General features: G+C 51.8%; 5 protein-coding genes and 4 non-coding genes across 9 annotated transcripts; 7 read left to right on the top strand and 2 right to left on the bottom strand.

The window, feature by feature from the left end:
- The first annotated feature begins 271 nt into the window (after nucleotides 1-271).
- Nucleotides 272-360, top strand: SMAC4_14074. The gene is given in 2 exon segments: nucleotides 272-309; nucleotides 325-360. It is a non-coding gene; the product is annotated as a tRNA-Tyr (tRNA).
- Nucleotides 361-837: 477 nt separating this feature from the next.
- SMAC4_14075 lies at nucleotides 838-955 on the top strand. The gene is made up of 2 exons: nucleotides 838-875; nucleotides 920-955. It is a non-coding gene; the product is annotated as a tRNA-Met (tRNA).
- Nucleotides 956-1,193: 238 nt separating this feature from the next.
- Nucleotides 1,194-3,228, bottom strand: SMAC4_03301 (uncharacterized protein). Its single transcript, XM_066089921.1, has 2 exons — nucleotides 2,795-3,228; nucleotides 1,194-2,716 (listed from the first exon to the last, which is right to left on the bottom strand). Exons 1-2 carry the CDS (start codon nucleotides 3,172-3,174, stop codon nucleotides 1,291-1,293), a joined length of 1,806 nt encoding a protein of 601 aa, XP_065947713.1. The 5' UTR covers nucleotides 3,175-3,228; the 3' UTR covers nucleotides 1,194-1,290.
- A 2,031-nt stretch (nucleotides 3,229-5,259) lies between these two features.
- On the top strand, nucleotides 5,260-6,348 carry SMAC4_03300 (uncharacterized protein; the record flags this gene model as incomplete). The annotated part of the gene is made up of 1 exon (XM_003352934.1): nucleotides 5,260-6,348. The coding sequence occupies one exon, from the start codon at nucleotides 5,260-5,262 to the stop codon at nucleotides 6,346-6,348; it is 1,089 nt and encodes a 362-aa protein (XP_003352982.1).
- A 448-nt stretch (nucleotides 6,349-6,796) lies between these two features.
- On the bottom strand, nucleotides 6,797-8,498 carry SMAC4_03299 (uncharacterized protein). The gene is made up of 2 exons (XM_003352933.2): nucleotides 7,946-8,498; nucleotides 6,797-7,877 (listed from the first exon to the last, which is right to left on the bottom strand). The coding sequence occupies exons 1-2, from the start codon at nucleotides 8,394-8,396 to the stop codon at nucleotides 6,985-6,987; spliced, it is 1,344 nt and encodes a 447-aa protein (XP_003352981.1). The 5' UTR covers nucleotides 8,397-8,498; the 3' UTR covers nucleotides 6,797-6,984.
- A 385-nt stretch (nucleotides 8,499-8,883) lies between these two features.
- SMAC4_03298 (uncharacterized protein) lies at nucleotides 8,884-12,110 on the top strand. Its single transcript, XM_003352932.2, has 2 exons — nucleotides 8,884-11,094; nucleotides 11,149-12,110. The coding sequence occupies exons 1-2, from the start codon at nucleotides 9,049-9,051 to the stop codon at nucleotides 11,446-11,448; spliced, it is 2,346 nt and encodes a 781-aa protein (XP_003352980.1). The 5' UTR covers nucleotides 8,884-9,048; the 3' UTR covers nucleotides 11,449-12,110.
- Nucleotides 12,111-12,933: 823 nt separating this feature from the next.
- Nucleotides 12,934-13,015, top strand: SMAC4_14076. The gene has a single exon. It is a non-coding gene; the product is annotated as a tRNA-Ser (tRNA).
- A 277-nt stretch (nucleotides 13,016-13,292) lies between these two features.
- On the top strand, nucleotides 13,293-13,364 carry SMAC4_14077. Its single transcript has one exon. It is a non-coding gene; the product is annotated as a tRNA-Arg (tRNA).
- A 1,352-nt stretch (nucleotides 13,365-14,716) lies between these two features.
- Nucleotides 14,717-19,268, top strand: SMAC4_03297 (uncharacterized protein). Its single transcript, XM_003352931.2, has 4 exons — nucleotides 14,717-17,849; nucleotides 17,951-17,976; nucleotides 18,044-18,163; nucleotides 18,419-19,268. The coding sequence occupies exons 1-4, from the start codon at nucleotides 17,412-17,414 to the stop codon at nucleotides 18,705-18,707; spliced, it is 873 nt and encodes a 290-aa protein (XP_003352979.1). The 5' UTR covers nucleotides 14,717-17,411; the 3' UTR covers nucleotides 18,708-19,268.
- Nucleotides 19,269-19,276: the final 8 nt, after the last annotated feature.

Consider the following 19,276-nt stretch of genomic DNA (forward strand, 5'->3'; position numbering starts at 1 on the left):
ACGGTCGATTTTGCAGATCGAGTATCATTTCCAACGTCTGGTCCCCAACCCGAACGGCGCCAATATGATGGTGCATTGAACCCTAAATGTCATCAGTGATTATCCCATCGGTGTCAATGCTATTTGGTTGTCAGGCATGAGCTTCCGCGGAACAAAGGGAAGTGAAAGATAAGTATGGAGTTAAAGATGTCCCTTAGTATCTACTTCGTGCGAGTTCAGCACGACAGCGGTTATAACCACTGAGCTAGAAGCGTTAATTCAACAAATAAAACCCCTTGTGGTGTAGTTGGCTATCACGTTCGGCTGTAATTGTCTAGATTGTATACCGAAAGGTCACCGGCTCGATTCCGGTCGAGGGGAATTTCTTTTTTTTACTTTTTTTTCTTCGTTGTAGTGTACTTAGTGCACCACAATGCATCAATTCGCACTTGTCACCATTCCTGTTTTTCTTCTTCTTTTTTCCTGGTGAATTGCTCAGGGCTGTACAGAGAAAATGCTTTAGAGTGCTAACACGGGACAATGTCAATGTCTCTTGTGACGACCCTCTATGCCCACAGTCCTGTTTATCGATATCTAAGACAAACTCTTCCCATTGTTCTTTCAACAGTCAACCCTCAATCCCCGATCCCAAACCCCATCAAACAAACCCCCGGCTTCCCGCTCCCGGCTCGGCGCCCAGGTTCCACTCCACTCCACCACATCTCCGTCTGGGCGTCCTCGGCGGTGCGTCCAAATTCCCTCATCCCTCCACCCACATCACTTTGGTATTGTCCTCTTGAACGAACGACCTTATGGGCCATTTTTCCATCTTCCTCATTCAACAAATTCAAGTCAACTGGGACCTTGGCGCAGTTGGCTAGCGCGCAGGTCTCATACTAATCACACGTATGATCTGGCTGGTATCAAACAGCTCAGAGTAATCCTGAGGTCGGGAGTTCGAGCCTCCCAGGTCCCATTCTTTTTTGCACTTTTTGCATCATTTTTGTTGTTACTTTTGTTCTTGTCTGGGTGATCAATGTCTCTTGATGGTAAGTAACATTTTCCTGCTGATATTTGGAGACGAACAGACGTGATATGGTCTCTCGGAACTTTTTGTGTCATGCAAGTCTGGACAGAATCTGTTTATGGTTTTTGATAATCAGTTTGTTTTACCTTCCTTTATCTAAGATGTTTCGTTACTTGTAGGAGGTTGCTTGCTTGATGGGTATGTTGTCTGTCATTGACTTGATGCTCTTAACTATCACAGCCTATTCAAATCTTCAACATTCTTTCTATAAACCCTTCCAAAAATCAAACTCTCCTCTCCGCCCCATCCCCGCACCCCATACCCTTTTCCTCGGCATGCGACCCGCTCCTGGACATCATCTCGCCTTCCTTCTCACTGACACCCACTCTCTCCGCCTCATCCAACACCGCCGCCTCCCGATTCCCATACCGTCCAATCTTCCACCACGGCAAACTAAACAACCGATCCATACTCTCCAGACTCCTCCCCGCCGTCTCGGGAACCGCAAACCACACCCACACGCCACCCAATATCGTCACAGCAGCAAAGAACCAAAACGCCCCCTGGGACGAGATCCCCCCATCTCTCAAGGGTAACAACATAACCGGCACCGCCCGAGCGTTCCCATACTGGTTAACAAAATGTAAACACATGGCCAAGCTCGTACAAAACGCGCGGATGCGCAAGGGAAACAGCTCAGCAGTTAGCAGATACTGCATGCTATTCCACCCCAGCGCCCAGCCGAAGCCACTCAAATAGATCATGACAATGGCGCCGCGTGATGCGCGTAACTTTCCCGAACTAGGGGAAAGCACATACCCTTCTTCGTTGCCGAGCTGAGGGACGGCCGACAAGAACCCGGCAACGTAGAGCATGGCGACGGCTTGGCAGGTGATGCCGAGCAGGAGAGAGCGCTTGCGGCCGATGAAATCCACCAAAAACAAGGCGCAGAGGATGGCGGCCACGAGCTTGATGATGCCGAAGACAGCCGTCACCAACAGCGACTCCTCGGTTCCCGTGATGCCGAGCAGCTCGAACAGATCCGGCGCGTAGATGGTGATGGAGCCGGCGCCGGACCACTGTGACAGGACCTGGGCGCCGACGGTCAGGCCGACACGGTAGAGGTTGCTGCGCACGGTGAAGGCTTCCCTGACCACGCCCAGCCAGCCGGCACCCTTGGTGGCTTCCATTTCTTCGTGGTGGCTGAGGGTGATGGCGTTTATTTCGCGCTGCACGTAAGCGTGGTCGGCAGGCAGATGGCGGAGACGGGACATGACGTGGAGGGCTCGGTCGTTTTTGCCCGTCTTGACCAGGTAGCGGGGCGATTCGTACTGCAGGAAGGTGAGGAGGAAGATGAGGCCTGCGAAGATGATGTGCAGGCTCGTCGGCACCTGCCAGCGAGCGGGCGTTTCGCCGAGGTGAAGCTGGCAGCCGTAGTTAGTAAAGTACGCCAGCACGATGCCGAGGTAGACGAAGCCGGTGAAGATGCAGGTGCAGAGACCGCGGATGCTGGCGGGGGCGATCTCCGCGATGTAGACGGGGCCGACGACGGGCGTCTGGCCGACTCCAAGACCGGCGACGAACCTGCCCGCGTAGACTGCGCCCAGGTTACCGTTCGAGCCCATGAAGATGGCGATGCCCAGGATCCAGAGTACGCAGAGCTGGCGGGTGGCCCAGATACGCCCTATCCTGTCGCAGATGAGGAAGGCACTGCAGCCGGTATCTGTCAGTGACTGAACTGAGAGCGACCAGGAAAAAGGGGATGCCAAGCCGAGATTGTTGACTTACAACAAAGCTCCCCCTACACTCCCAATCTGCACCATAGACGAAACATTCGCCTTGATATTCGCCTGCTCAACCTTCGAATACGAGTCATAACTGATGCTGTCCTGGAAGTTCTTGCTCTTGAACGCGCCATTGATCAACCCTTCGTCAACGCCACGGGCAGCGCCCAGCAGACCGAAGGAGAAGACGGCAAACCATAGTCTCCAGTTGAACACTTCCTTTGGCTCGCCCAGGTTTTTGAGCTTGAAGATGTTGACGGGTTTCTTGACGCCGCCGGCCATCGTGAGATTGGAGCAAGTGCTGCTGTCGATGAATGCGGTACAAGGAGGAGAGAACGAGCGGTCGGTCGAGACACACAAGAGAGGTGAGGTGGGTAATATCATCAACTTGATACCTATCTGAAAAAGTGACCCGGTTCACTTGATATCAACTGCCCCCCCCCCCCCCCCCTCTCCCCCCCCCCTTCAAACGACCAAGGCCAATGATAAAGAGGGGGCCGCGAGTGGCCGATCTCCATGCAAACGTGTGGGAAGATACCTACTCCCCCAATGTCTTTGAAAGCAAGCCGAACACCTAGGTATGTACCTCTAATGTAGTGTAACCCGGCCTTATGGCCTCAAACCAGGCTAGCCAGGGTTTAACTCCATTTCCTTTCGGGGAAGATTTTCCCGAGGAGAAGAAGAAGAAGAAGAAGAAGAAGAAGAAGAAGAAGAAGAAGAAGAAGAAGAAGAAGAAGAAGAAGAAGAAGAAGAAGAAGAAGAAGAAGAAGATCATGGGGTGTCTTGGAAAGATTGCTTTCAGACACACACAAGACAAGAATCTGGGGTATGCCCAACAGCAGTACCATATGCCGTCAATAACTGACGATGGGCACGATGACCCCCCTTCTATCAAATAGCAGTGGTTTAGGACGTTGCATACGTATGGGTCGCTTTCCTGCATGTAACCAGCCATCTTGGGATGGGCTACCTAGCGTTCGGTACTTGTCGTTTTCGTCTATTCGAGGCGATTTGCGGAGTTGAAATCTTCTTCTGCGTTGCTCCGCGTGTACGGTCGCGTGGTAGTTTCTGTTTGATAACTATCAATGAGCCTCCATGGAGCGAGGATGTCGGAATATTAGGTAGAAAAGAGGGCCTCATTTGAACCTCAGGGTTCCCCGCATCCGCCATCCATTCACTCGGCTGGCTTGTGGTGGAGGGACCACCGAACCAGGAGTGTAAATGACGATTACCATGCTTCCAGTTTTGGTAGGTGGCTTACACCGGTCGTAAGACGCCGTAGAGGTAGTTTACGATATCTTTTGCTGGTAAACCTCATGGTTGAACCACGGTGCAGAAATAACACACCGGGCTCTGAAGAGGCCATGATGCTGCTGTTCCACACATTGAGCTTCCGAATACCTGGTTGTTTGAGCACGACTGAACTGAACTCATAAAACCTTGCGTTCGTGTTCCCTCTAGTGCAGTAGTGAGTCCCCTCACCAACTAGCAGTCTAGGTATGTTATGTTACCCCCAGTTTAGGTTCCGAAATGCCCAACGTTTCCCCGCCTTCGGTAGGTACTCGTGGCAACGCCTGGACGATCATCACCGCTTGTTCGCCATGAGTTTCTGGTATAGGACTAGGCCAGTACACTACATATACCTTTGCGGGGGAAATCCACAAATACTCGGAACCCATGGTTACATAGCACATGTTTTGTCTCACGGTCTCGCCCCATGTTTTCCGGGACGTCGTAGCATGCTCGGGTTAAACCGACACCGAGTTGATAAACCCGGATCTCCTCCGTGAGAAGGGTCGTCGAGGTTTGGCAGGTCGAACCGGGAAAGCCTGCGGGGAGACTGGATGCATGGTCGGGTGTTCCATGAGAGGAATAGGGCTTTCGGACGTGGTATGTCACCGGTATTGGTTTGACCGTGCAACTTGACAATTATTCGGAGTCTTCCTTGTAGTTAATGAAAGTGGACAATTCGAAGAATGTCGTTGATAATAGAGACATGCCTTGGCACCGAACGAATCGTGGGGTTTGCTTGGCTACAGCGGGAGATGATTTGATGGCGCAGCTTGGCTCTGCAGTAGAATGCTTCTCTTTCTAGTTGTCGAAGATTGAGGAGGAGCGTGCGTTGCTTTCACGGAGGACGACGAATCTCTTTTGTATGAACCATTCAGTGAAGAGAAAGACCCCAAGTGTAAACATCCATTACCGCCGGTCAACGGCAACATCGACGCGTGTAAAGCGGGAGTGTTGACATTGACAGCTTCCGAGTCCGATGCCGGTAGCCAGCTTCCTAGCTCCCCGTCCACTACTGTAGATCCCACTAAAACACCTCCCCCGCATCCCTCTTATCGATCCCCGGACATCCAACATCCACCGCTCGTGTATGTAGAGGTACCAAACCAGCGGGTGACCATCACCAGCACCACCATCCACAATCAAACACACCAGCCCAGTATCAAACCCCTCCCAACAATGGCGACAACACCAGAAATCGCACCCAACCTCGTCCGCGTCTCCCACCAAGATGCCAAAACGTTCGCCATCTCCCTCTTAACCGCCTCTGGCGTGTCCGCCCGAAACGCCGAAATCACCGCCTCAGCCCTCGTCCAAGCCGACAGTCGCGGTGTCGAAAGCCACGGCATCCTGCGCCTGCCCTCTTACCTCGCGCGGGTCCGCAACGGGGTATTGGACCCAGTGGCGGAGCCCACACTAACGCATATCACGCCGGTAGTCGCGCAGGTGGACGGACACAACGGGTTCGGGTTCCCCGCCGCGCACCTGGGCATGGACACGGCCATCGCCATGGCGCGCGTGTTCGGAATCGGCATGGTGAGCGTCAAGCACAGCAACCACTTCGGCATGTCGGCGTGGATCGTGAAGCAGGCCGTAGAGGCAGACATGATGAGTCTGGTGTTTACCAATTCGTCGCCGGCGCTGCCGGTGTGGGGTGGACGGGAGAAGATGATGGGCGTTAGCCCTATTGCGTGTGGTGCACCCGGTGGGAAGGGGAAAGATGCGAAGCCGTTTATCTTGGATATGGCGCCGTCGGTGGCGGCGAGGGGAAAGATTCATAAGGCGCTGAGGAGGGGGGAGAAGATACCGGCTGATTGGGCGTTGGACGGGGAAGGGAAGCAGACGGATGATCCGGCGAAGGCGTTGGAGGGCGTGATGCTGCCGATGGGCGGGCCGAAGGGGTCGGCGCTGGCTATCATGATGGATGTCTTCTCCGGTGTGCTTTCTGGCTCGGCGTTTGCTGGAGGCGTCACGGGGCCGTATGATATGTCCAAGCCTGGAGACGTTGGCCACTTCTTTGTGGCGATAAAACCTGACTTGTTCATGAATTTGGACGAGTTTAAAAATCGCATGGACATTCTCTACCAGAAAGTCGTAAAGGGCGAGAAAATGCACGGCGTTGACAGGATCTACTTCCCGGGCGAAATTGAGCAGCTGAGCGAGGAGCAGAGACTGAAAGATGGCATTCCATATGCCAAGGAGGAGATCGACGTTCTGAATGCAGAGGCTGAAAAGTTGGGCGTGGACAAGATCCCCTTGATGGAGTAGAGCCTTCATATATTGCGTTATCTGCGCATTTGGAGTAACAGCTCGCCAAGGTCTGTGGTGTAAACCAGAGATGCTCAGGTTGACGACGCTGCAGGCGATGAATTTGCCATGTCAGCCAAGACAAGAAGGCATTACCCCGGGTGATCCGGTCTTTTGCCGAATGTTAGGTTAACCTTTGCAGATTTTGTCAATCTCTTTTTGGCACTTTTTGACAAAGGGCAGCATCATGGGTATCACAATGATAGCAAGAAGACTCGCCTTCATGAACTTCGACACCAGATTTACCGCGCAGAACTGTAGCGAGCTGAGATCAGTTGCAGAGTTCGCCCGTAGAGTATATCAGCCGTAATCAACACCTAGTCTCTGGATCAAGTCCTTCGAGACTTTGTCTAGTGGCATGGCACGGTAGGATTCCGCATTAATCGGCGCCTGTTAACAGAGTGCGCAGCACTCGAAGTTCACAAGACTAGCAAGAATGGACTGTCTGGCGCGCTAGACGACCCAGGTCATTGATTTCTGGGTTTTCCTTCAAGCCGCTTCCTGTTCAATGTAAGCCTTGGTTAACTTGTCAATCGCTTTGGGTTCTCGAACCCTTCGGAGCTTGAAAAGTGATAATGAGAGACTCTAAGCAAATGCTCAAGAGTCTAGCCCGAGCCCAGCAGCGAACTTTCTTGCTACCCAAGCAGCTCCGTGTTCCTCATACTCTTGCTTGGTGACCTCGAGTCTACTAGCATGTTCGTGTTTGGCAAAGTTGGCAGCTCCCAACCATGTGCTGGTGATGGGGTCTTCCGGGCGGGCAACTCTGACCCTGCATTCATCGGGGAACCGCTTGAGAATCTCCGTCTGCAAGCGCTGACAGAATCCTTCAGAGAGACTGTTTCCTCCCACAACCACAATATTAGCCAGGAGGCCAGGCCACAGCCCAATGGGCAAGGCCAAGAGGGACTGTTTGACCAAGTCGGCGATGCCAGGTTGCCGAATGCCGATATCAGAAGGGTTGAAAAGGAGCTCTGGGACAACAAAACGCTCGTTCCGTAGCGTCAGGACGTCCTCTGTGGATACAATGGTCTTGCGGGCGCGCGCCGAGACACCTGGCTCGTAGTCCCGGACAACACCATGGAAGCGCGTGTGGGAGTCGGGAAGAACGTAGTCCTTGGCGATGCCAGCACCGCCCACGTAGTCCTCTCTCTTTTCACCGCGTGTTCCTTTCCACGTCTTTTCCATGTCTCCCTTGAAGTCCAGGGATGTGTAGCAGACTGCTTCTTTCATCTCGTTCACGATGTATGGTTCGTTGCGCATGTCGAAGTGGCGGACGGATAGTAACCTGGTGAGGTAGTTGGTCATGAGCTTGCCGCCCACATCAAGTCTTCGTATGGCCGGATGTAGCGGTCGGCCTTGAAGGATAGGTGTCACGGTAGTGTGAGAGTAACCCGTGTCGATGAGAAGGATGACTTCGGCTGGACTGTCTATACTGACTTGAGGTGTTCGGGAGATCGATTGAATATCACGGTATGCGTTAAAGACAGGACCTAGCAAGCAAGGTCAGCACCCTTATCTTTTCTAATTCCAAAAACCAGTTCTCTAGGATCCCACATACCCACTCCACGGTAGTAGCTCGCAAAGCCATACTCCTCAAAGACTATCTGGTCACAGTGTGTTTGGAGTGAAGGTAACGAATTTGGCTGCTCTGTGAGAATGAGCCTAGTCTCTGATGGATTGCATTTATTCGGAGCTTTATCGTCGAAGAACTCGCGATCCCAGATCTCTTTCTGGGCCTCCCAGTTGACGATGAAGCCCTTCTCGACGGGGCGCCTGAAGGCCATCTCGCTGAAGTCCTTGCATTTTTCAAGCTCTGAACCGACGTATATCTTTCTGTGGCGATCTCGTGCGAGGCAGTTTGGAATAATTCGAGGTTTGTCGTCGCTTTTATCGTCAGAGACAAACCCGGCCTTGATGGTGTCGGCGCCGTTGTCGAGGACCAGTGTCGTCGTCAGGGGTACCGGCCCCGCCGCCCGGGACTTTCTCGCCCCTCCTCCTCCTCCTGCCATTACAGCAATGAGTCACAACAGCTGTACCTCTGGTAGTTAATGCGCAGCTTTGTTGGAACCTGTAAAGTACAGTATGTCGAAGAGTCGCGTCGCGGTTGTTGTCGGGAGAGCGATGTTAATTGTTAGTGACGCTGTCCTGGAAATTGTATGGAGACCAGCTGATAGGGGGAACGATAAGGGTTATTAGTGTCACTTCGACATGGTGTTCCCGTCTCTTGGCATTTCATCACCCGCAACCGCAAAAGACTGACCCGCCCGACAGAGTGCGAAAACGGAACCTGCCGCGCCGGCCCTGCCACTGCACGCCCCAAAACCGCACACACAGCGCACCGGGCTGCCTTGTGGAAATCTCGACTGGGAACAGCCCAGGGCCTGTCTTCCCGTCATTCACTTGTTGAGAACTGAAGCACACTCCAGTCCCGTCCCGTCAACTCCGCAAACCGACCCGACCACTCTACAAATGCTGCCCCACACAAGTTTTACCTCTTGACTTCTTTTAAAAAGAGACAAGTTGACCACCATTTCCACCCCCCAGCGCATCCTAGTTCCCTTGTGGAATCAACATCATAGCCTTGTGCTCCGACACCGAGCACTAACTCGATGCCATTTATCTTGGTCAGTATCGCATAAACCAACAACTGCTAGTTTTAGCATGTCACAACGATACCAGAACGGCAACGGCGGCGGCGGCAATGGCGGCAGTCGACGTCGCGGAAATGACCACCGCGACGACCGCAACAGCTACCAACAACGCGCGCCGAATGGCCCTCATGGTCTCCCTGCCCGACCTCCCCAGCCGACATCCTACCGTCCCAACGACAACTACTCCAACCGCAACAACGGCGGCGGTGGTGGCGGCGGCGGCGGTGGTGGTGGAAGAGACCGCGACACTTATCGACCTCCTCAAGGCGATTTCTCATTTAGAGTAGAGAAGCCGCCGGGAGTCAGCAACTCGAACTATGACAACTACCGTCCCAACGATAACAGGCAGTCCTACAATGACCGCAGAGCCCACTCTCCGAGAGGTGATCGTCGCCACGGTGGAAGAGGAGGACCTAACTATCGTGGACGAGGCGGCCGTGGCGCTGGTCATCACGGGGGTTTTAAGAAACCGTGGCGTCCTTTTGTTGCAGCCGAGCGCGAGCTGCTGAGCGGTACCCACGAGTCTGGAAACGAGGAGGCCCTTTACAACCCCGAGACGGGCGTGCTTTACCGGAATGTCGATGAACTGTCTGATAGTGATGAGGCGGAGATGGACATCTCTGGAGACGAGGCCGATGAAGATGCTGAGCCGTCGACCAAGCGTGCCCGTACTACGCTTGACCAGTCAGCCAGCGACAACAACACTCCCAAGTGGTCCAACCCAGACCCCTACACTGCACTTCCTCCCGAGGGTGCCCGGGAGCGCAAGACCAAGGATGTTGTGCAGATGATCAGAAAGGCCCGTGTGCAAACCGCTGCCGAAACCAAGACCGCGCTCCCCAACGACCTGGACGAAATCATCATGTTTAACTCTGATAGCGACAGTGACATTGAGATTATCGAGGAGGTGAAGCCCACTGGCAAATCAGCTCGTGATCCCCTTTCCCTTGTTCCCGTCAAGCCCGCAAGCGAGGATTCAAAGGCCAAGCAGCCTTCCAAGAAGCCTGATGACAAGCAGTCTGAGGACAAGAAGTCCGAGGCAGGGACTATCGATCTCACAGGCACTGATGGCGAACAGGACTCGGCTCCGGTTCCTACGGCACCCAGGAACCCGCCCAGGAACCTACCCAAGACTCGTCCTACTTTCGATGATCCCACTCCTTCTGCTTTGGGTAGCAGGAAGCGTACCCACGACGACGAGATCAAGTTGCCTCATGCTAGACTCAAGAAGGCAACCAGGGCGCCCGTGGGTGGAAAAATCCAGCCCGAGTGGCGGGCAATTGCCAACCAGGAGTCCTGCCCCTGGATGAGGGATGCCGAAGATCATTCGGCAAGTCTCACCATGGGCCATTGGCTGCACAAAGAGATCATCGATTTCTACGAGTATATCAAGCCTCGTGCTTTCGAGAAACGTATTCGTCAGGAGGTGCTCGACGAAATCAACAGGTTTGTTCGCAGCACCTTCCCTGATGCCGGGGTTTATCCATTCGGATCGTTCCCGTCCGGACTTTACCTGCCTACCGGTGATATGGATATGGTACTCTGCTCTGACCAGTACAAGAGGAACTATCGGGCCAAGTATGATACCAGACGGACCATGTACAGGCTCAGTGACGCCCTCAAGCAACAGAAACTTGCTTTCCAGAACGAGGTCGAGATCATTGCGTTTGCCAAAGTGCCGCTGGTCAAGTGGGTTGACTCCAGGACAGGCCTCAAGATTGATGTGTCCTTCGAGAACGACACGGGCTTGCAGGCTATCAAGACGTTCCATGCCTGGAGGGACCAGTTCCCTGTCATGCCTGTTCTGGTCACCTTGATCAAGCATTTCCTCTGCATGAGGGGCTTGAACGAACCGGTCAACGGCGGTATCGGAGGCTTCACTGTCACCTGCTTGGTCACCAGCATGCTTCAGTTGATGCCCCAAGTACAAAGCGGATCGATGGATCCTAACCATAACGTTGGGGACCTCTTAATGCATTTCTTTGACCTTTATGGTAACAAGTTCAACTACCGGACCACGGCCATTTGCCTGAATCCGCCCAAATACGTTCCCAAGGTAAGTACCTGTCGTTGTATGCCATGCATTCTCTTTAGCTGACACTTTGAACAGCACAAGATCAACACTTTTGCATATAAGAACTATGACCGATTTTCAATCATTGACCCCAACAACTCGGAGAACGACATTGCTGGCGGATCTAGCAATACACCCACAATCGCGGCGCTTTTCAAGCAAGCCTATGAAATGCTCGCAGAACGCATGGTGCAGCTAGCTCAGTCACCCGATAGGCGCAATGCCAGCATCTTGGAGGTCATCCTGGCAGGCAACTACTCGTCTTTTCGAAACCAGCGAGCCCATTTGGAGAAGCTGGCAGCGCCTAATGGTCCAGCCGGTCCTCGGAGACACTAGGTGGTAAGCATTATGCCATGAGTTCTGACGCACGAATATCTCTGCTAGATTCGGTGTTCCCGATGTACTCAGGCACATCCGACAGAACTCATGTTTCATTACGATCGGTTGATGGCCATGCAAACACGGAGAAATTTGGTGTATATGGCGTTCGCCGAATACGGAATATCTGCATCCAACTGCGGCGGCAACTGAGCGACGCAGATCGGGGCTCTGGTATCAATGGCCATGGAAGCATACGATACCCTTCTTGATATGCCCGACGACGGCTCGAAGACTTCTTTTCCCCCTGTACCACTTTTCTTGTTTCAGCGCATCTGCGTTTCCAAATGGCAGCCCGTCCTGCCATGGAAAAGCGCATTCTGCTTTATGCATTCAGTTCTTATCACTGAACTTTTAGGCCCTCTCCTGGGGCCGGTGCTTACCCAGCAGATATCTGTATACTATCATAGAGCGGCAAGCGCATGAACAAAGCCGCTTCGGCAAGACTTCTGGTTGAACTGCGGCGTCTCAGTTCATTCGCTCCGCAACCCAAGGCCCCCCTTTCCCCCTTCTCTTTTCGTTGTTTTTGACCCTCAACCCTCCGGGGAAGGGGGGACTTGGGGCTTCTCATCCATAGGCCCAGTGGGGCTTTCCCACGTAATCAATCTGCCCTTCTTTCTTTTTTCTTCTCTGTTCCTTGTTACCTTTGTGACTGACTACACAGGCGATAACCTTAAGCCAGCCGAGACCGTGAAGGCCATTACCACTGACTGCTTACAGATTCATCGATCGCTCCGGAGGGCAACAACATTGGACGGGGGATGACAATGGGACGGCTCTTTTTCGGAACTTGAACATTCGACTTCGACCTTCATCGTTGATTCATGCAACGAACACAACTTTACCGAGCGTGGTGGTGACTTGGAGCTCTCGTTTCTTATCACTGCCTGCCACCTTTTCTCACTGCATGCACACTCCTGAGGGACTGGCTGCGGAGAGGAAGGAAGGTGGCAGGTCGCAAGAAGCTTTAGCCTCTTCCGGCGAAGAAAGACATGAAATCGGTGTAATGCTCAGAAGTGCCAAGTAATTCAAGATGATGCATCCACCAAGTCAGTACTGAACGAAGGAACAAAAGATCCTGACCCTTGATTAACTTCGAGGGGCGATGTGAGCAAAGATAGGTTAGCACCGGCGGCGCCTCATTACAAAACCGTCTTTCTGTATGTCTATCCCTTGCACCAACATCATCTCAGAAATAATGCCCCAAGACACGAAGGGAATCCATTTCATGGCTACCATAGATTTGACATATCAATCAAGTACATCCCATGCCAGCCCAGACACGCACTCTGACATATACAATCGATGTAAATAGAGGATTTCTTTTATTATATTTTTTGAGTTACTGTCAAAAAGAAAGTTGAGTAACTTAGAATAACAGATAGGACAGGGTGCTTATAAGAACCAGCTCATAAACTAACTTCCAACAAATATCAATCACTTGGCGTGGTGGCAGAGTGGTCTAATGCGCAAGACTAGAAATCTTGTTCCTTCGGGAGCGTCTGTTCGAATCAGGCCCACGTCGCACGAATGACCATAGAAAACTTCTTTTTGCTTTTTTTTTATATTAATAATAGTAATGCTCTTAAAGCAGTCATGTACCCTTTTACTAACGTTTACGTTTGAATACGATTATCTCCAAAAAAAAAATTTTTCATACAATTACGTTGATATTCTTTGCTGTTTTTTTTCTTTTTCTCTAATGTTTTCTGTGTGTTGGAGTGGAGGTTTAGGAGGTTACGGTAACGGAATACGCACTATGACTATATTATAATTACATTACTATCTTGTTTTTATTCAAAGGTCCGCTGGCTCAATGGCAGAGCGTCTGACTACGAATCAGGAGGTTCCAGGTTCGACCCCTGGGTGGATCGGTTCTTTTTGAATTTTTTTCTTGATCCTAATCTTTTTCTTCTGCGCACATCTTGTAGTGGCGACACTCCTTTTTTATTCCACGGTTCATCATATTTCCGCTCCCAAATCTTTGTTGCACGATACTTCGAGCCTTGCTTTTGATATCTTGGATCTTTGGTTTTGGTTTCGCAATGAGCAGACTCTCTCTCTCTGACTCGAGCATCCAACTCATTTCATCATCATCAGGTCCAGCCGTTTTGGCCATATCTCCATCGTTGTCCGCCACATTTCCACGCCTCGAACGCCAGATTTTCTGATATGAGGCAACTCCATTCAGCGAATCACGTGCGGAAAACTTGCTGTGATGAGCACACTTCCATATGGGGCCGATCAAGTTTCCGATAGCGGAAAGAAAAAGCGAATGCACACCCAAACTTCGGATGTGCCAAAGTTCACCACACTCCGACTACGGAAACGTTTGAGATGTTGACGGTTGATACAGAATATGTATAAACCTCCTAATCAGAAGACATAGGGCTCACGACATGGTCATGTCTTAGATGAAGGAGTCCCACATTCAGCCACAGAGCAACGTCTATATGCAGACGGCCGCCGCCGAGCGACATCCATCACCCAATCATCAAGTCCGATTCCAAGTAGGTGACAATGTATCCTCTTTGGGAGTCTATCACACCCCATCCTCACCCAACTCGGGCAAGCCCGATGCCCAGTCATTGCCGCCGGTGGCTTCGGGAATCGGGATTTGTTTCCTAAGGCCATCCTCGTCTAGGAAGCCGCGCGAGCGTTGGATCGAAATGGGGCAAGACAACGAACCACCAGGAACAAAAGTGTGCAAATACAACTTCTCATGTGCCTCATGACTGGGTGATATTGCCTTCTTCCGTGCCAACTCCAGTCTTACTATCACCACCATCTCGGAGCATCTCCGAGTCCATCGGTGACGAGTTGACATAACGTCACAATATTGGGCATGTCATTGGATGCTGCGAGCAGACAACCAATAACCCAAGTTCCTCAAGGCAGAAAGAAACACATGGTCTGGAAGGGGTTTTCTCTTGCCATTACACCAAATGAGATACGAAGCAAAAGCTTCTCGGTCACTGTCTTGGCCGCAGCGGCGTGGAGGCTGACGGTGGTAATCGAAGACCCTGATTTGCTGAGCAAGTGTCACTGAACCGTAACGCCAATCACACATTCGAATTATGCCCTTCAGCACACATGTAAGCCAACGGCAAAAGCCCTGGTCCGAACCAGAATTCCAATGACCATCCAATATCCATAAGGCTCATAACCGACAGTACAAAAGTATCGGGGCGGGAGGCCAGCAAGGCTGTTGGTTTCATTGACTGCCACCTTGCTCACCTGAAGGAGGTATGGATGCGAAGGCAACCACGAAGAGGTCATAGATGTGGCTTTGTCCTCGGAGTCCAAACTCCAAAGGACAAGTAGACACGTTGTTTGCCATATACCTGCATCATATGTCAGAATCAGTTGTTGGCCCTCGGACACATTCCAAGTGTTCCATTGCATCTCAGCAGTGACAAAGAAGGTCACCATGGAAGTGACTAAAGGTATATGAGAAAGGAAGGAGCCGCGTCTCCTGCGTTCAAAGAGGATACCTACCTATACCTTGACGGTAGCAATGGACGGAAAGAAGCCTCGATTGTATGGCCCCCAACAAACAGATTGAGTATAGCGCTTGCTGAACTGCTCTTTCCCATCACTCATGACCCCTGCACTTATATCGAAAGGAATGGCCATTTCCTCTGCACCTCCTCAGATCATCAACTTTCAAGCTCGTCACTTCCGCCAAGACCCGATGTTGCAGGGCGGACACTGTACCTGCACTGCGCATGCTGCGCATCACGCGCTTCCCACGTTGCGGTTGCTACCTACCCTGGCTCCCGGTTTCCCACCCCCCTTGATAGTTCATGTACGCACTTTAGCCACTCCCACCTCATCTTCCTCGCTTCGTCTCGCTACCGAACATCATTGAAAATCTCCCCTCTTCAAAAGCCACCGAAAACCAGGTCGTGAAGTCTTTCGACCGCAACGTAGACCTGTGAGTACATTGTCATTGAACAGTCCTCTCACCAAGTCAAGATGTAGAGGTATGCACATGCGCACCTCCTTTGCGGCTGCACCGTTGCAGCGGGCGGCCTGCGATGCAGCTCATCAATAGTCCTCCGGATGATATAGGCTACGTGGGGGCCGCTGTTACCTCGTACATTCGACAATTTCTCAAATCTTCCTCGATGTCTCATCAACTTTCAATGTTGTTGTGCCGTGGAATGGCTCATCACGGCCGTTTTTGAACGAGTCCATACATCCTTCCATGATACCCTTGGAGTATCATGACTGCGGAACGCAACACTCAGCACAGAATAAAGCAAGTCGTAAGATATGTGATGACCCAAGAACTTTCTTATGGCAGCTAAACAAAATCAATCAGGAGCAGGCATATCAGGGAATACAGCCAAAAGCATCCCTTTGGTGTCGTCACTTTCCCATTCGGAACGTCACACAAGACAACGGGATAGCCAACTTTCTCTCGGGCAAGTCGTCTGATAAAAGCCATGTTTTGTCCGAAGCAGCCACAGTGTTCTGCGTGCACCGCCTGACATCTTACACCATCGGCGCCTGGCGGATAAGGGCACAGTCAGGCAGTCAGGCACCGGAATCAGCAATACAGTGGCGCTGGCCAAAGGTCACTTTCGTGTTCCACTTCACAACTTCCTGGCATTAGTAACGGAGGTGGGGGATGTGGAAGAGGCCACCCAGGCACATGCAGAAAACCAAGATTGTTGGTCTTTTCGGTCAGTATGTTCCTCATTATCACCAGATATGTCGTTGAGCATTGACGCAAGCGCATACATAGCCGACATTCCTACTAGCGCCTTTGACACAGTGAATTCAACATCTTTTAAGCGCCCGGGCACATGGCGACGGAAGCCATCGAGATATTCGGCCTTAGTCCTGCCATCTTAAGTCTTGAATGCGGACTGAGTGCTATCAGTCTCCATTCGGGCAACCTCCTCCGCAGATCCAGACTGGGGTGAACGGACTCCGTAACGGGAAGCTGTGTGGATCACTGTTGCAACGGCGAGCACGGCGAGATAGCTAACTCCCCCTTGTAACCGGCATTCGGGGTGGGTGTGGAGCTCTCCTGGCACTCACATTCGGCCGGGGGCTGCTTCGGTGGCTTGCTCCTCCAAGACTTCAACGTCGTGGGATCATCGACTTTGCTGTGCTCTACGGCGGACATCTCCGTGCTTCACTTTGCCCAGGCATCATCATTTACCACAGCCTTCGACCGGCTACACACTTCATCCGAGGCAGGATTACATAATTCAAGTCTGTCAGATACTACCGAACTCGTGGCATTTGTGCCTCACAACCACTACACCTTCCCCCTTCGCATGACCAGTTCCCTGAGGACGCATTGGCGAATACAACGCCTGAGTCAGAAGGAGGATGTGATCGACGCATGGACACCACCATCCATCCTTCAGGATGTCTCTCAATATCACAGTTGCTTCACAGTCACTGCGGGTAGGCGCCTGGCACAATGGGGCTCAGGTTTTGCTATGTCTGAAGCCTGGTTGGTTGAAGACTTGAGGACGTTGAGTTGAAAAAGGAAAGGTCGTTGGTCGTCTTGCCACTCCTTTGTGCTGCTGGGATGTAGCTGTGGTCTCAGCCCATTGTAGAACACGAGCAGGCTCTTCCTCGATGGATATGACTTCAACTTCCCCTGGGAGGGAAAGAACTGTGTGGATGCATGGGCTTGGCAAGGGCAAGGTCGAGGGGGCCCTTTCCATTTCCTGCCCCATGTGAGAGTCGCGACTTCCTTGTGTTCTGGTCGTCGGGAAAACAGATAAAGCAGGAGGAATCCTTACAGTCTTTCTGTCGTCTTCAGTGATTCACCAGTCCGTTTTACCTCATCAAGAAGGCTTGCTCCAGTCTTGTAGATATCTTTTTGTTGCAGCTTTGCGACTACCTTTATCACAACTATTGAGCCCTCACAAGCTCCTGCATATACCTTTACCATGAAGTTCCTCAGCACAGCTCTTCTCCTTCTGGGCGTAATATCCCAACCAATCCTAGCCGAGTTCTCCTTCACCTCCACAGCCGAACACAATGGTGTTCCAGTGCCGCAGTCCGAGATTAATCTCAGGCCGTTCGAACCAGGTACCCTTGGCCGCATTAGGAGCCGTACCGTCGATGCGGGTGACCCGAAGATAGGAGCTACGACTTTGAGACGGGTTAGAAGGACGAATCCAATCGCTACGAGTACTAACTGGTGTGGTTCCGTAAGGACTACCACGTCGACCAACCAGATTAAGCTCATCCATGGTAGCTTTCAACATCCCACATGCACCCAGCGGCCCGGTATCACGACGTATCCTCAGGCGGCAGCGGCCTGGATTGGCATTGATGGTGATTCGTGGACTACCGCTTTGCTGCAGGCTGGCACGGTTTGTAAGGTTAGTTGCTGCTGCCGTGTTTAGTTCGGATCGCTCTCGCTTTCATGGAAGGTTTGGACAAGATACTAGAGAGGAAAGACACTGACATTTGTGGTGCGCAGATCAACAACTCTACGGGAATTGTCGAGTATGTGGCCCTCATCTTCATCTCAGTCATCTCTCAACAGCCAGAACTAACGTTTTTCGCCCAACAGGAACGAAGTCTGGTGGCAATGGGTCCCCAGTGGTGCCTACACAATTGCCAATATTCCCGTCTTTGCTGGTGATTGGTTTGATATCACCATTAACACGACCTCCGCCACAGCAGCGAACATGTAAGTATAAAATCTCATTTCTTTTCAATTTTGCAGGATTTATTCGTATCATTGCTGGCCCCGACCTCAGCACCAGCGAACAAACATGCCTTACTCCCCGGTTCTTCTCACACACTGAACAAACAACGGCAGCTTCACCATCTTTCAACTCTAGGCTTCGGACCCAAGTCTTCTTCATCTGTCCTCCTTCCTTTATCCTTCACCTCCAGTTCCCCCTCCTTTCTCCATAAACCCCAAGCTAACCCCACGCTTCAGAAAAATCATAAACACCAGCCGCGGCTACACCCAAAGCTTCAACATCTACACAGGCGCCACCCTCGCTCGCGTCGATGCCGACTGGGTCGTCGAGCGGCCCTACTACGGCACCGCCCTGGCCGGTTTTGCCCAGTTCACCCAGGTCTGGTTCCAGAACGCGTATGCAACCCTCACGAGCGGTACCAACTTGGGAATTACGGGTGCGAAGCAGTATCAGATTCCGAGCCCGAACGGGTGCGCGAGCGCCGAGTTTGATAATGCGAAGCTGTACGCTTCTGTTGCTCCTTAGGAAGGGGTAAAGAGTGAAGATGGGGATGAGAAGGAAGAGGAAGAAGAAGGGCGAGTACTGATGGTTTAATTGTTTCTTCGGACAATCTCTGGGCTGGGATTTCGGACATGTTTTCAACGTGATATGTTTGGGAGGAGGTGGTAGTTTGACTTCTTGGCGTTGATGGTTCGGGATGGGGACTCGGGAACTGGTACTGGGCTTGGGATCTTGTGCTTTGTAGTCAAGGTGTGGATGCTCAGTAATCATCTTGGATTTGTTTCAAGTTACAAGTGTATCTAGGCAGTCTTGCTTGTTTTTTTCAATACATCCTCCTCCTTCCTTCCTTCCTTCTTCATTTGACTGGCGTGGAGATTTCATGCTTCGACTCCGGTTTTGGGCTCGCGCTTGCCCGACCCATATATAGACACCCCTCAACTGCGAGCGCCATAGGGGCGCTGTTGACACGACAACAATCGAAAAAGAATAGGAAATGCATAATGAAATAAAAGAAAGAGGAAAATGGTGGAAAAAATGGGAGAAAAATAAGGATATTTATTATATAATCAAGCTGCAAAAAAGTGGAAAAAGAT

Source organism: Sordaria macrospora, chromosome 7, assembly GCF_033870435.1.
Source record: "Sordaria macrospora chromosome 7, complete sequence".
NCBI lineage: Eukaryota > Fungi > Ascomycota > Sordariomycetes > Sordariales > Sordariaceae > Sordaria > Sordaria macrospora.